This window comes from Haliotis rubra, unplaced genomic scaffold (genome assembly GCF_003918875.1).
Source record: "Haliotis rubra isolate DU_JTF1 unplaced genomic scaffold, ASM391887v1 Scf288, whole genome shotgun sequence".
Classification (NCBI taxonomy): Eukaryota; Metazoa; Mollusca; class Gastropoda; order Lepetellida; family Haliotidae; genus Haliotis; species Haliotis rubra.
In genome coordinates this window covers 865056-880444 of record NW_025766955.1, presented here as the reverse complement: position 1 = coordinate 880444, position 15389 = coordinate 865056, and the positions used below count along the sequence as shown (strand labels likewise).

General features: G+C 39.9%; 2 protein-coding genes across 4 annotated transcripts in view; one reads left to right on the top strand and one right to left on the bottom strand.

Annotated features, from left to right (window-relative positions):
- LOC124281689 (ATP-dependent translocase ABCB1-like) overlaps positions 1 to 1965 on the top strand; it is a 29670-nt gene extending 27705 nt beyond the window's left edge. For all 3 annotated transcript variants that reach the window (XM_046717643.1, XM_046717641.1, XM_046717642.1), the window contains 3 exons: positions 390 to 596; positions 848 to 994; positions 1487 to 1965. In XM_046717643.1, the coding sequence (XP_046573599.1) occupies positions 390 to 596; positions 848 to 994; positions 1487 to 1699 (567 nt within the window). In that variant the 3' untranslated portion in view covers positions 1700 to 1965. The remainder of the gene's footprint in view (positions 1 to 389; positions 597 to 847; positions 995 to 1486) is intronic.
- Positions 1966 to 8428: 6463 nt separating this feature from the next.
- LOC124281702 (sodium- and chloride-dependent betaine transporter-like) overlaps positions 8429 to 15389 on the bottom strand; it is a 37148-nt gene continuing 30187 nt past the window's right edge. The window contains exon 14 of the mRNA XM_046717653.1: positions 8429 to 9193. Within this exon, the coding sequence (XP_046573609.1) occupies positions 9062 to 9193 (132 nt within the window). The 3' untranslated portion in view covers positions 8429 to 9061. The remainder of the gene's footprint in view (positions 9194 to 15389) is intronic.

Sequence of the window (15389 nt, the reverse complement as noted above, 5' to 3'; positions counted from 1 at the left end):
CGAGAAACGACGCCTTTGAGTGCAACATTGGTGTCAAATGTCTTGGAATTAGTGGGTGGGCGTGTCATGATGTAGGTGAGGAAAGTGTACGAGCAACTAGGGCGTTCTCAGAGTGATGTTGCATTGTCAGTAACAGAGGTAATTATATATGTATATTACTGTAGTGCCGACAGTTATTAAGTAGGTATATCAGGTTTGTCAGATCATAAGGGGGTTGAGCATACACATCACAGCCGTAGAATCTTTGAGGTTAGGAAATGTTAGGAATGTAGTTGATACATTGCGATACTGATGGGGATGACGACCGGAGTATCAGGGAGGGCAGTTGAGCAGTAAATGTATTTAAAAGTTGTAACTGGGGTTATTACAATTTGTGCTATTTTTTTCAGATAGCAGACAAATCCCCGATCCCCAGTCTAGATCTCAAGTGGTGGCGATCACAGTTAGCGCTTGTATCACAGGAACCTATTCTTTTCGACTGCAGCATAGCAGAGAACATCGCCTACGGTGACAACTCCCGTGCGGTGTCTATGGACGAGATTATAGCATCAGCCAGAATGTCAAACATCCATTCCTTTATCGCATCTTTACCTCTGGTACGTTGTTGTCGGAAAGAATCAGAGATCAGTTTTATTAACTTGTGCTCTGAATTATTTTCACGTCATACGTATCCTTCCTGTATATCAAGAAGCCTTCGGTCTATCATACAAGGAGCTCTCTCGCTTTTTCTACATTACATACCTAGAGGGTCCTAAATATGGATATTTCTGGGATAACAAAACATAGCATATAGTTATTGAATGACATGTAAATATTAATGTTTTAAAAATACCATACTTTGTTCCAGGCGTATGACACTAACGTTGGAAGCAAAGGGACGCAACTCTCTGGTGGACAGAAACAAAGGGTAGCCATTGCTCGGGCTCTTGTCCGGAATCCCAAGGTGCTTCTTCTGGACGAGGCTACATCTGCCCTGGACACTGAGAGCGAGAAGGTGAGTGGGTTCAAGTGGTGACTCCTAATTCAGTATAATTCATAGGTTTCATAAAGGTTGTCTCCCCATAGACTTTTGACATTTTTTTAAATAGAAACACCCTTAAGGAATATTTATGACACATGCCAGTAAAACAATAGTTTTGGGATGTTCTACTTATGGCAGATATGTTTTATCTGTACTCAGCTATAAGACGACAAATGTACGAGTCTTGGGTGGCCCAAGTATCTGAAAAACTGCAGTTGGTTGTGTCAGAATCCTTCGCTTCACAATCATTACGTTCCTTGCTTTTTCTCCTCATATTCATAATCGTGAGTTCTCCCGAATGGTAAACTTCTAGGAACTGTAGAATAAGCATGGGTGGATGGGTAACAAGAACAAAACATTAATAACCTCCCAAACAATAAATGTCTTACACACCTGTCACGCGTTTAAATAGAACCACTAGTCCTTTTTTGTGGAGTTATTCGTTTTTTTCTTTGTTCCAATTAGATTGTCCAGGAGGCATTGGACAGGGCCCGAGCAGGTCGGACATGCATTGTCATCGCCCACAGACTGTCCACTGTCCAGAACGCGGACAAGATCGCGGTCGTGAAACAAGGGGAGATAATCGAAGTGGGAACACACACATATCTGTTAGCATTGAAAGGAGCATATTACAATCTTGTCCAGGCTCAAAATAGGAAGAAGAAAAATTCAGAGTAACGTCGTGTACAGATCCGGAGGTTACAGTCATTGTCGTTCCCGAAGACGACAATCCATACAGTTGACCACCATCTAACTTCACCAGGATGTGGGGACATGGCGACCAAACCATTATTCACAAACTAACTAACTAACTAACTCTCTAAATGGACGTTAAATTACATTACTTCTCTTTCCGAGTTTATTGAGCGCATTGTCATAATCCATTCATCAGTCAGGCATATGTCATGTACGTTGAAGAGAACGGATCAAACCCTATCGCCTTACATGATGTCACAATACTGGTAACAGTTTTCTGAACGAACATGGACATTCTGGGTAATGGAATAGAAAGTTGCAGACACTTGGTATACAGGCTGTTGCATGAGTATGTATATTATTCAGAGGACCCTCACATTTTGTGTATCATACTGGGTTTGATTAGGCTCCAGTTTTTCGTGAAACGCGCACAATATGTGCTGTTGCACTGTTATACACGTGAGTGAGCGAGTTTAATTTTACGCCGCGTTTATCAATATTCCAGCAATATCACGGCGTCCGAGAAGCCCAATCCTATAAACAGATAATCTGTATAAGGTATTCTTTTTATTTTACCGGTCTGTACTCGAATTTAGTCCTAAATAGGCTTCTTTGGGTTACAGCTGTTACCTATTATATATACAACCAGCAATATGAATAGCTTTAACATTGTGTCAGTTGAAGGCATCACTGTCATGACATCCATGTTAGTAATGATACTGTATGCTTACTCAGGCACGTGCGCGCATACATATTCATATACACCAATGCACGCACACAAAAGACACACGCTTGTGTGTATTTTCGTGCATATGCACACATATTTGCGCACACACGCGCACAGATACACACATGCACATGGTGTCCCTATTAAGCGTGTACATTTTACTCAGTCAACTCTGCGCCGCATCTCGTGGTACAAACTTCTGTACCTACAGACCATCTGATATTCTCGAGCACAGTGGGGACTTCGTGTTTGTACAGTCAGCGTATCAGACCACACAGAACACATACATGAGAACAAACCGATTTGTTATCACACCTTACCTCTATATCCTCGAGGGGTTTAACGTGTGATCCACATGTGGACATGTTTTAACTGGGATAAGTTTATGCTCGTGGACTGAAGCAGCGAAGTTTTCAAAGGAGACCGAATTCCAAATGAGCATATCACTCTCCGTGCAACAAAATCAGTAACTCGCTATCGTGTGACGTCATGTTTAGGTCATTACATGATTGTCTAACCCGTGAACATCCGGGTTCGAATGGGTCTTCAGTAACTCATGCTTGTCATGCGACTACGGGATCGGGTGGTCAGGCTCGCTGACATGGTTGACTCATGTCATCGCATCCGAATCACCTAGATCGATGCTCATGTTGTTGATCACTGGATTGTCTGATCCAGGCTCGATTATTTACAGACCGGTGACATATAGCTGGAATATTGCTGGGAGCGGTGTCTAACAACAAACCAACCCATAGACTTGATTACCTGGTTTGTTTACATGCCCCTGTCGAAGGGCAGATACATTGCCGCAGTGTTATCCGTTTGCACACATCCTGCGTTAACATGCAGATGGCGTGAGTGGTGGGTGCTGATGGTAAAACAGGGCAGGGCTTCCCTTGTCACGAATAACTGGGGTCTGATATTCACGGTTCTTTATTTGCCTTGCACGAACAAAGGGTTTCGCTCACGACGTTGAGTGAGTATGGTTTTAAGCCACTGTTAGCAATATTTCCAGCAACATCACGACGGGGGATACCAGAAATGGGCTTCACACTTAAGTACTTATGCGGGGAATCGAACCTGGATCGTCGGCGTGACAAGCCAACGCATTAACCACTGGGCTACCCCATCGCCCCCTCAAGACGCTGAAGTCCTAATTGAGCAAGCATGCAGGTTCACGTACATGCATATCTTGTATCTACATGAGTTGTTTTTTTACTTTTTTTTTTATAATGTTTGAATACCGGTTATATACTTTTTGTAGTGACATGTTTACACTTTGTTAAGGTATATGTTTGAAAAAATAAAAAGAAGTCATCTTCGGTTTGGTTCATATAATTATTCATGTTCCTGGTACACAGCACTGGTGTATAGGACGTCGTAATTCACTAGAAACACAGCCTCGTTGTGAGATCATTTCCTGTTACCTGCATATATAGAACCCACAGGGCTCTGTGCTGGGACATTCCTCCACTGTCACAGTTGACTTCGGAGTACCGCAGGGCTCTGTGCTGGGACCGTTACTTTTCACCCTGTATACCAGGCAGCTGGAGCAGGTTATCAGCTATCACCAGGTACTGCATCATCTATATGCTGACGACACCCAGATGGTTGACAGCTTTCTCCCAGCCAGTGACACATCACCATTGTCCAATCTTGAGGACTGCTGCTCTTCAGTAAAGTCATGGATGAATGACAACATGCCTAAACTAAATGAGGACAAGACAGAGGCTATGCTTGTAGGCCCTAAAGCCCGTGTGTCAAAGGTGAACATCAGCCATCTCACTATTGGGGAAACAGAGATTTACTTCTCAACTTCTGTAAAAGATCTAGGAGTATACTTACAGTCAGACCTTTCAATGGAAAGACAAGTATCGGAGATCTGCAAGTCATGTTATCATCATATCCGGACCATCGGAAAAATACGCCATCTACTGACTGAATGTTCTACAGCTGCCCTTGTTCGTTCCCTCATTCTTTCCAGAATAGACTATTGTAATAGCTTGCTTTTAAACATCCCACAAGAGCTCTTGAACCGTCTGCAACGCATAGAAAATGCGGCACGTATTGTGAGCAAAGCACCAAAATTCTCAAGCATGACCCCTATTCTAAAACAGTTACACTGGTTGCCCATAAGAGCTAGAGTGAACTTTAAAGTTTTAACCCTTGTCTACCAGTGCATACTAGGCACTGCTCCGGCCTATCTCAAAGAACTGTTCAAACCATATCTTCCATGCAGACAGCTTCGCTCCAGTGACAAAAACTTACTTCACATTCAAAAATGGAAGTTGAAATCCTATGGTTTTCGTTCCTTTCAAGTGGCGGCCGCGATGAACTGGAATGAGCTACCAGCTCACCTTAGAACAAGCCCAACAGTCACATGTTTCAAAGCAAACCTAAAGACATACCTTTTCTCTATGTTTTACAAGTGACTCCTAAATTCTATCTTGTCTGCGCTATGAGCATGCTGTCGGTGTGGATTTAGCGCAATACAAATGGACTAATTATTATTATTATTAACCACAGTCAACTTCAGTTTTCAAAGGGACGGGGACTACAAAATCTCCTTTATTTTGTACACTGTGAGTGAATGAGTGAGTGACCCGGGTCTTCGGCGTGACTAGCGCACGCTTCAAGAACTAGGCTACCCAACCACCCATTCACACTGTTAACAACGTATAACATACCACTAAACATTGCAAAATTGGACGAACAATTTTGTACGTGTTTCGCATTCCAATCTCAAGTGGTATCGCCCGAAACGATGTGATTGGTGGTAGAACCGTCAATAGCTAACAAACACCAGGTTCAGTAAAACAATTAACGTTTGTTTTTTCCACTGCATTAATCACCAATAATTAACTGATAAATTGGAAAACATATATCAAATGACTTTAAAAACCTTGGTTCACATTTAAAAATTCCACCGTAGACCCTTTCCCCACCCCAATAATGGTAGCGACCTCATGACCTTGACCTCTCATCGGAAGTTTACCTTGATGTCGCACCTTGGAAAATTAGGAAAGATTCGACAGGAGAGCCTCCGGCAGTTTGTGCAAGTTTAACCTGATTGTATGACTTAAATAGAGTCTTTGACATCTAATTATTGGTAACTTGCAAAATGTAAGAGTAAAGGCTCTTTTCCTGTGTTGTATGAATTCAGATTTTTGTGCCCTGTAAACGTGACGATTCCGTGCACTGTGATGGCTCCTACAGACCCATGTGTGTACTTTGTGCACAAATTCGATTCTACAGATATTATTTTCAACATTGTGGAAAGTGTGTTGTGACCTTGTGGCTTCACAGTGTAGTGGATTCAAACTGAATGACATGTTCGCTGTTGACAAAGAGCCGGGCTTGGGGTGATATGGAACAGGTCATGGGGGTGTACCTCTGGCATAAATACGTTCAGGTAATTATTAATACTTCAGCAGATCACTTTAGATCAAGCAGTTTATGGATAAGAAGGGTCGCGACAAGACTAAATCATGTTTTCAACGATAATATGTATCTGAGAAACAAATATGTTAGGCTAAACAGAACGGTTTCATTTGACATAACAAAGAATCAACGTAAACATATGTTTGTCTTGCTGAATATATATTTGAGAGAAGACGATGTTTTGAACTTGTTCGACTGAATATTTGTGATTTACGCGTGGAATGAGTCGAGCCCATCATCGCCAAATCCAGTTTAAAGACATGTGTCATTTCCGACGGCATAATCGCCATCATCCATTGATGTATCAGTACAGTCCGTTAGGGTTTAAATGAGAACGATTAAATTAAATAACTCGAAATAGGTATAAATAAGTGCACAAAACATGAATAAGACACACGGCCCTGAAACCTCTGTACCCAACACGATCTGACATCTAACGTTTCATGATCGATCATGGAAAAAGTTGTTCAAAAAAGCTATCATGATGATGTAATATTGTCCTATTTTCACTTTTCACACTGAGGGGTGACAAACGGCTGGTGGAACAGCGCCGACACGTACTTCACGTGCAACTCATCAGAGCCAGGTTTGACTGACTGACTGACTGAGTTTGGTTTTACGCCGCTTTTAGCAATATTCCAGCAATATCACGGCGGGGGACACTAGAAATGGGCTTAAAACATTGTGCCCATGTGGGGAATCGAACCCGTGTCTTCGGCGTGACGAGCCAACGCTTTAACCACTAGGCTACCCCACCGCCCCAGGTTTGACTGCCAACATGTGATACTAAGCCGATGTTAAACAGTTGATTGTGAAGGTGTATGATTATTTTAAACTACAAGAAGAGAGGGGGGAAACCATTCTATGCCATTAATAAATATCTAAAGAGAGGTGGTTCTAAAGCTCTTGGTATACCCTGAACGATACTAAATAATGTCGTATCTTAATCCTATCGAGTTCATATGGGCATTGTCAAAGGTGACGTTGAACGTCAAAACACAACGTTCAGACTACGAGACGTTGAAACACTTATACATGAATCCCTCAGCCGAGTAACAGTCGATATCTGGAAGCGATGGGTGGCCAAAGTGGTAGACCGAAGATACTGGTTATGTGATGGCCTGCTTCAAGCTACTGTTCCTCCCATAATGGTGACAGTAGGTAACATCACAGGCGATTCTGATTACGAAACTGATAACATGATGATAGTTTCTTGAACTTTTTCCGTAATCGATCATGAAACGTCAGATCCTGTTGGGTACAGAGGTTTCAGGACCATGTGTCTTATTTATGTTTTGTGCAATTATACCTATGTAACGGTCGATGCGGTGGCTGGAGAGGTATGTACTACGACATTGTGGGTATGTGGATCTGTCTCTTCCAGCCACAGCAACACACAGTTTTAACTAGTAAATAATTTCACTAGTCATAAATGTTACCAACTATAAATTTATTATATACAATAGCAAACTTCTAATCAATCGTTAATCGAAGAATTTCTGATCTCCGTTATTTCTATTGTGACGTGAATCCTAGATACGAAATCTTCTTAACACCTCGTTATGACGTCACAACATGGCGGCGCCCATGTCGAGACGTAGCTTACCTGAGGCAGCACAAATCAACACCAAAGTCGCTAAATATATTACGCCACATCAGGTAGACCGATGGAACGAGGTGAAGAGAAGGCTTGGATCTGTTTTACATACTAATTCCAACGGTATGAGCTCTCGTAATCCTAATATCACGGTAAACTATATGTTACAGTGCACTGGCACGGAACAACACTAATATGGACAGTGTAACAGATACCGCGGGAATTAGTATACCCAAAATACGTCGTAAACAGTAAACATATTTATATAGGGTAATTATTATCGATTACCCTGTACATTAACCTATTTCGAGTTAATCAATCATTCATTGTTTTCATTTGAAACCAAACGGACTGTACCGATACATCAATAGACCACGGACTGTAGTTTGTGTGGTGTCCGCCATGTTGGTGGTCAGACGAAATACAGTCCATTACCGTAAACATATATAATGGATTTCTATGGCGCCTAATATCCAACTCAAGCTGTTCTATGGCGAATCACAAAGCCTAACTGGAATAAGCTTCCAAAAAGAGCTAGGTTTTTAGTTGTCTGCGGAAAGAGTCAGTTGTTTCTGCACATCTTATTTTCAGTGGAATAGTGTTCCAGAGCATTGGGGCAAAGACAGAAAAGGCGTGGCTGGCTTGTTTTGTCCTGGTTTTGGGGACGATGAGTTGGCCTTTGTTCTCCGACCGTAGACTCCGTGCAGGTGTGTAGAGACTAATCAAGTCTTTTAGATACACGGGGAAATCTGGATCATTCACTGCTCCATATGTCAGAACCAGTGTCTTAAACTTTATCCTTTGTTCAACAGGTAGCCAGCGAAGTTGATTCAGGACAGGTGTGATGTGGTCCTTTGGTTTGGTCCTGAAGATCACTTTTGTCGATCTATTTTAAACCATGTGTAATTGCTCGCGGTAAATCAGAGACCTGTAGAACGTGATTATGTACCTCTGGAGGACTTTAATTAACCAATCACAATCCAGTATTAATTTTACTGAAGTCATGGTAGAATATGTTATAACAGTTTGATTACTTGATTTATTTACCTGTTGTAATGTAAACTTTAAGACATGCCACAGTCACTCTACTGGACACCTGTGGATATCAATGTCCGTCTATCAGTCAATGTTTCGATCTCGTAAAAACGGGCCCGATAGTTATTGTTATCTTGAAGTCTTGATATCGGATTCCACCAGTATATCTCAATTATAAAATGCGTGTATGTTTTAGCAAGAATAAAGGGATATATCGGATTCAACACTAATGTCAACTACAAACTTAAGTAAATTAAATTTCTCACACAGGTAACCTATCAGTATTCCTGTTATAAAGGAGATCATTCATTTTTTAATCAATAATACTAAAGAATACAATGTCAGATTAATAACTTGAATAAGTTTGTGCTTCCAATAAATCGCACGAACACACACACACATACTTACATGAACAATTAGTTATAAACGTATGTAGGTATAACAGACCTGTAGATCGACGGGATGTAAACTATCTATATGGTGTGAGGTCTAATGAACTACCTAGTGGACTAATATGCTTTTAGGTTAGAACTTTCATGGCCGGTTACTTAAACACGTCACAGATGTTGTCCTTGAAGGTGTGTCTTTGTGTCTGTTGATTTATCATGTGGGCCTCCTTGTAGTTGGCATTTGCAGGGCACCAATCCTTATCAGGCTGCAAGGCCAGTTTCACACTCTGAAAAAATGAACCAGCGTAAACAAGTTTGCTTGTATCTCAACGTATAGCGTTTTTGTGAGGAAATACAGAAGTTACGGCTGATAATAAATGGGTTAATGGTAGGGAACCCCAACGAAAAGATTCCATCTGAATCCATCCCAGGACTGTCATCAGTAATTACAGGTAATGTGTACATCTCGGACAATTCACGCTCAGATTACTGTCTAAATGTTTGTAAAGTGCTTCACAAAGGTTGGCCCAGGCATATTCAGTCAGATCTTGTCTCCGATTTCATATTTATTGTTTTCATTGAGACTATGCTTGTGTGGCAGAGTCAACTGTGTGTTATTTATAGTTTGGTGAATAAACATGTACATCTTTTACAGTTGGTTGTCATATTTTGATGGGATATACAATATCATTAAATAAACTAAATCTAACCATTTTATCAATTATTTGATAAGACTTCTGCCCGTATCCCCCTAGATTATAACGATGAGGAAATATTTCTTTGAGTGGCACTTTTAGAAGTTGGATATGTCTTTCAGTATGTTCAGATACAATTAAAGAAACATGTTAAAACCCATCCTTATCAGATGAGGAATATATATATATATTCAGGTGATATGATTTGACTAGAAGGAAACGGAATGGGCGGAAGTATTTCCCTACTTATTTGCATGGTTTTCTCACTCCAGTCCATCCGAAAACGTGTTCCTTGCTTAGGCGTGTGTTTAGGTTCAATTGTTCTGCGTTTAACCACACCTGGCATCAGGTATTTAAAAGGTTAATTTCATCTAGTCTCCTGGTCAGTATTCTATGTGGTTGTCATCGCGCATGTTGTGGTGTTGATATTCTTTAGGATCGAGATCATGGTGATCTGGACTGTGTTTCATATACAGGTTATATCTGAGGTTAGTAATCTGTAGTGTGTGTGTGTGTGTGTGTGTGTGTGTGTGTGTGTGTGTGTGTGTGTGTGTGTGTGTGTGTGTGTGTGTGTGTGTGTGTGTGTGTGTGTGTGTGTGTGTGTGTGTGTGTGCTTTTGTGTGTGTATTTAATAGAGTTATGTTATTGCTATTATTGTAGATTACAACTCGCATTAGAGTGAGTTATAATACTGTTTTAGGTTAAGGTTCCAATTCACAGTACAGTGAGTTTAATGTTTAAGGTTACGTTCTGACTCACAGTACAGTGAGTTGTGTGAGTGCTATATTATATAATTATATGCATTATTATATTACATAATAATTATACTTATATTTCATCTAGGTATAATATTATGCAATAATCTTACTTTCCATATTCTTATTATATTAAAGCATTATTGCTACTATCACTATTATCCCTAACAAAGTGAGTGAGTGAAGTTTACATCGCATCGGCAATATAACAGCCATATAGCGATGAAAATTTTTTTGCAAGGTAATCTTAATCTCTCGACAAAGGACAGTAAAACCAACTAGACTATCACAGATATATATTTAAAACTAGTTATTAAATTTTAAATACTATAACTATAGAGGACGATACAATATAAAAAGAACAGGCTATACATCGCCAACAACTGAAGGTAGATCACCATACTAGGGACCATGGGGACTGACAGTACCTTTGCTACCTGCATGGACCCTAGTTGGATTTACACCATCCCTTCAGCCGTTGGCGATTGAAGGAAATATGTAGCCAACTTTAAAATAACAAAAATACTACGTTTCAAAAATCTAATCAGTTTAAATGTAACTTTGAAAGTTTTGGGACTCACGTACTCTCTCAGGAGGACAATAATTTTACAATACTTCAACCCCCTTTGAGGGTACAGCCACGAACAATCTCAGTTACTAATCTAAAATACCAATAATAAAATATTTATGTATTTACAAACTATTCATCAAAATTTATATAATAATATTAATTCTATTTCTATTCAAATTCAATAATTAAATGGAAATTAACAGTACTAAAAGATCCTTAACCGTTTTTAAATTGAAATACTTAGCCTTTGTGATGGAAATATCAATACAGTCAAGCAGGACATGCTTCATGGTGATTCTTTCATCACAAGGTATACAAAACGGAGGATCCTCACCTTTTAACAAGTATTCATGAGTATATCTTATGTGGCCAATGCATCATCGTCGCATGATGACCTCTTCAAATCTGGACTGACAACCCAAGTAGGTATAACCAATATAAGGCTTTATTTCATGTACTTTATTAATACCTACTTGAGTGCCCCACTTCTCCTGCATCAGACAACGGATGTACCATCTAATGGAAGCTTTGCAATCGCAGTATGAAATGAGAAGTGGTGTCACAGATGTGTTGAGTGCTGCCTTAGCAGCAAAATCGCCCATAGTGTTACCAGAGATTCCAACATGGTTGGGTAACCAACAGAGGACGATGTCATATTGGCCAGTAGCAAGCTCATTATATGATTCTATTATTTCTAAAAAAAGTGGATGTTTGCAAGAAAGAATTTTAATAGCCTGAAGCCACGAAAGGGAGTCTGAAAATATTATATATTGTATATATTTAGGGTGTTTTTTAATATATTTAAGCGCTGTAAATATGGGGTTAGCTTCTGCTGTGAAAATAGAGCTGTTATTTGGTAATCTAGAAGAGACTGTTCTGGAGCCAATGACAGTGGCACAAGCAACTGCGCCACCATCCTTGGACACATCTGTAAATAAGGATTTGTATGTATTATATTTACTTTTTAATTGATTAAATTCTTGTCTGTATAGTTATTCATTAGTTTCAGATTTTTTAAATGTTGCTAGTGTTAGATCAACCTCTGGCCTCACCAATTGCCAAGGAGGAGAAGAAAGAAGACGGGAAGGAGATATATTTCATAGCTCAATGCCAGCAGAAAGGAAAGGTTTGACTCTTAGTCCCAGAGGCGGAACAAGAGAGGACTTTTTGTTGTACAGATCCTCATAAAGAGGGTTGAAAACACAGCTACACGCAGGGTTATACTCGTTAGAATAAAGTTTTGTTACATACTGCAAGGATAATTTTATACGCCGTTGTGTATGAGATGGCTCATCGGCCTCAACACAGAGACTGTCAACAAGAGAAGTTCTAAAGGATCCAAGACATAGTCTTAGACCTTGATGGTGGACAGAATCAAGAATTTTAAGATTACTTTTGCAGGCACCACCATATACGATGGAGCCGCAAACAAGTTCGAACGGACCAGTGATCGATATTGATGTAGGAGGGTAGCTTGATCCCCTCCCCACTTAGAACTGGAAACGACTTTTAACAAGTCAGGCGCCTTCAGGCATTTATTTTTTAAATATTTGATATGCGGAAGAAAAGTTAAATGGGAGTCGAAAATTAGGCCCAAGAACTTGGCCTCCTTTACAACTTTGATGGGAGTGCCATTTAAAGATAGTTCTGGGTACTTATGGGGACTTATATGTTCTACAGAAATGTATGCAATTAGTTTTTGATTTAGAAAATTTAAAGCCGCTTCAAGACACCATTTATTTATTTTGTTTAAACACAACTGTAGTTGCCATTCAATAGTATGCATATTCTTTCCGCGACAACAAATATTAAAATCATCCACAAACAGTGATCAATCGATTGAATCGTTTAAAACCTTGGATAAACTGTTGATCTTGACGCTACATAAAGTGACAGACAAAATACTGCCTTGTGGGACACCCTGATCCTGATTGTAATGATCAGACAGGGTAGAACCCGCTCGGACTTGAAATTACTTCGATTTTTCCTGAAACCACATTGAATATTTGTAATAAGGTTATTTGTTTCAAGATACCATGTTAATCTATTATTTACCATTCATTCCATGGTTTTACAGGCACAGCTCGTTAAAGAGATTGGTATGTAGTTAGACGGATCAGTATGATCCCGGCCAGGTTTTGGAATGGGGACTACAATGGCATTACGCCATGAAGTTGAGAAATTCCCTGTAGTCCATATCATATCAAATATATTTAGCAGAGTTTCCAAACATGATTCGGGCAAATGCTTCAGGAGCTGATAGTGGATATCATCAGCCCCTGTGGCTATATCATGAGCTTGCTCAAGGGCGGTATGTAGCTCATGAAGTTCAAATAATTCATTATAATCTTCACCACTGTCTGAGTTAAAATTGATTTTTCTTCTTTTCCTGCTGTTTCTGATGCTTTTGAAACTCAGGGACATAATTTGATGATGAAGAATTCTTGGCAAGAGTTTCGCCAATTGTATTTGCTATTTCAGCTTTATTAGTTAATAATTCAGCGTTTAAAATTCCCGCCTGCCCGACCGTCCGGAACGGTCTATTTTCATCTCGGACGGTCAAATTTAAAAAGTAGCCTGTCCGGTGGTCTGGTAGATATTTTTACACATAAGAGTAAATATTTCATAATATCAGACGGGTTCTCGTGTCGTCAGTTTGAGCTCGAGGTGTTTAAGGTATTATGAAAAAAATCTAAACTACATACGATTGTACAGTTTATGTTACGATAACCAATCATAACAAATGTACTTTCAGTTTACCTAAACTCGGTGCATTGCCTGTTAGTGCTATGTAGTTAATTGCGATGCCTACAAACAGTGAATGGAGCTTGCGCGAGTTGGAAATGGCAGTCACAGTTTGTTATTGTTAAAAACCTGACAGGCAAGTTTGTATCCGGACTGGTAATATTTTAAAATTACTAGTCGGGATGTCTGGCTTGGAATTTTGGGAGTTTTAAACACTATTATCACCATCCTTTAGATGGTGTACAGTAGGTTTAGAACCTTTGCCCTTTATTCTTTGGACCATGTTCCACACCTTTGACATAGGTGTACGTGAATGTATTTTGGAAACATAGTTCCTCCAAGACTGACACTTATTTTGTTTAAATGCGCGTCGAGCCTTGGCATTTGAAATTTTAACGTTGTCTAAATTATGTACTGTAGGATGTTTGCGAAAATATTTTTCCGCTTTCTTCCTGCTCTTTCTGGCCTGTTTACATTCATTATTAAACCATGGTTTACGAATTTGTGGAACTGCAGAGGACTTGGGTATGCTTTGGTCAGCAATGTCATTGAGTATATCTGTATAGGATCTTCACTGTTCGCAAAAACAGCATGTTTTAATGATCAATCAGCCCTGGCGAAGTTCCTTCTTGATAAAGGTGGATCATCACCAGGGTTGATGTTTGAGTGAATGGGTGGGAAATGATCACTCCCACAAACAGCCCGTTTGAGTCAGAAACGGACCGATGAATTGCAAATTTCATCATTGTACAAAATTGCCACATGAATATAAATAGTACACATGTTTATCATTTACTAATACCCAACAGCTTTCTTATATTTGGAAATTTTCCGGACTCCACCAAAAAAAGTTCTTTAAGAAACTATCATTAAAATTTTGACACGGTTCACTATTTGTTACGAGGGAGGAGTGCAGAGAAAGGGACAGCCAGGTGTTAGAGAAGCACGTGCACAAGTGCCCACCAAGTTATTGATTCATTATCCTGTGCTGTGCCGTCTCCATCCTTTCTCGCACACCTAGCTGTCCCTTTCTCTTCACTCCTCCCTCGTAACAAATAGTGAACCGTGTCAAAATTTTAATGATAGTTTCTTAAAGAACTTTTTTGGTGGAGTCCGGAAAATTTCCAAATATAAGAAAGCTGTTGGGTATTAGTAAATGATAAACATGTGTACTATTTATATTTATGTGGCAATTTTGTACAATGATAAAATTTGCAATTCATCGGTCCGTTTCTGACTCAAACGGACTGTAGGTCATCATGGACCATCCATTCAAATTCATTATATAAGTTGGAGTCGGCAAGTGATGGATCCAGGGAAGAATATGTTCCCATAGGTGGATGTAAATAAGTGATTCTGAAGGTGTGAGTTCGAATCCCGGATGGGGCTCAACTCAAAAAAGTGCTAGAATGTGTACTTCACTAAGAAAGTGTAATCCCAAATATGACATATGTTACATCTGACCACTTTCTAAATGGCATAATGTAATCATGGCTTTCTGCCTTGGGAGCCGTGCCAATTAAGTGAGTTAAAATTTATAGTCACATCGGCAATATTTCAGCCATATTGTGACCCGTGCCAATTAGCACTTATCAGAGGGGTACACAAAGTCTGCAGTCGCGTTGGCGGAGCGGGTTAGGCGGCTGACTTTGTGTGCTGGCGATTAGGTGCCTGACTCTGAGGGTGTTAGTTCGAATCCCGGATGGGGCTCAACTAC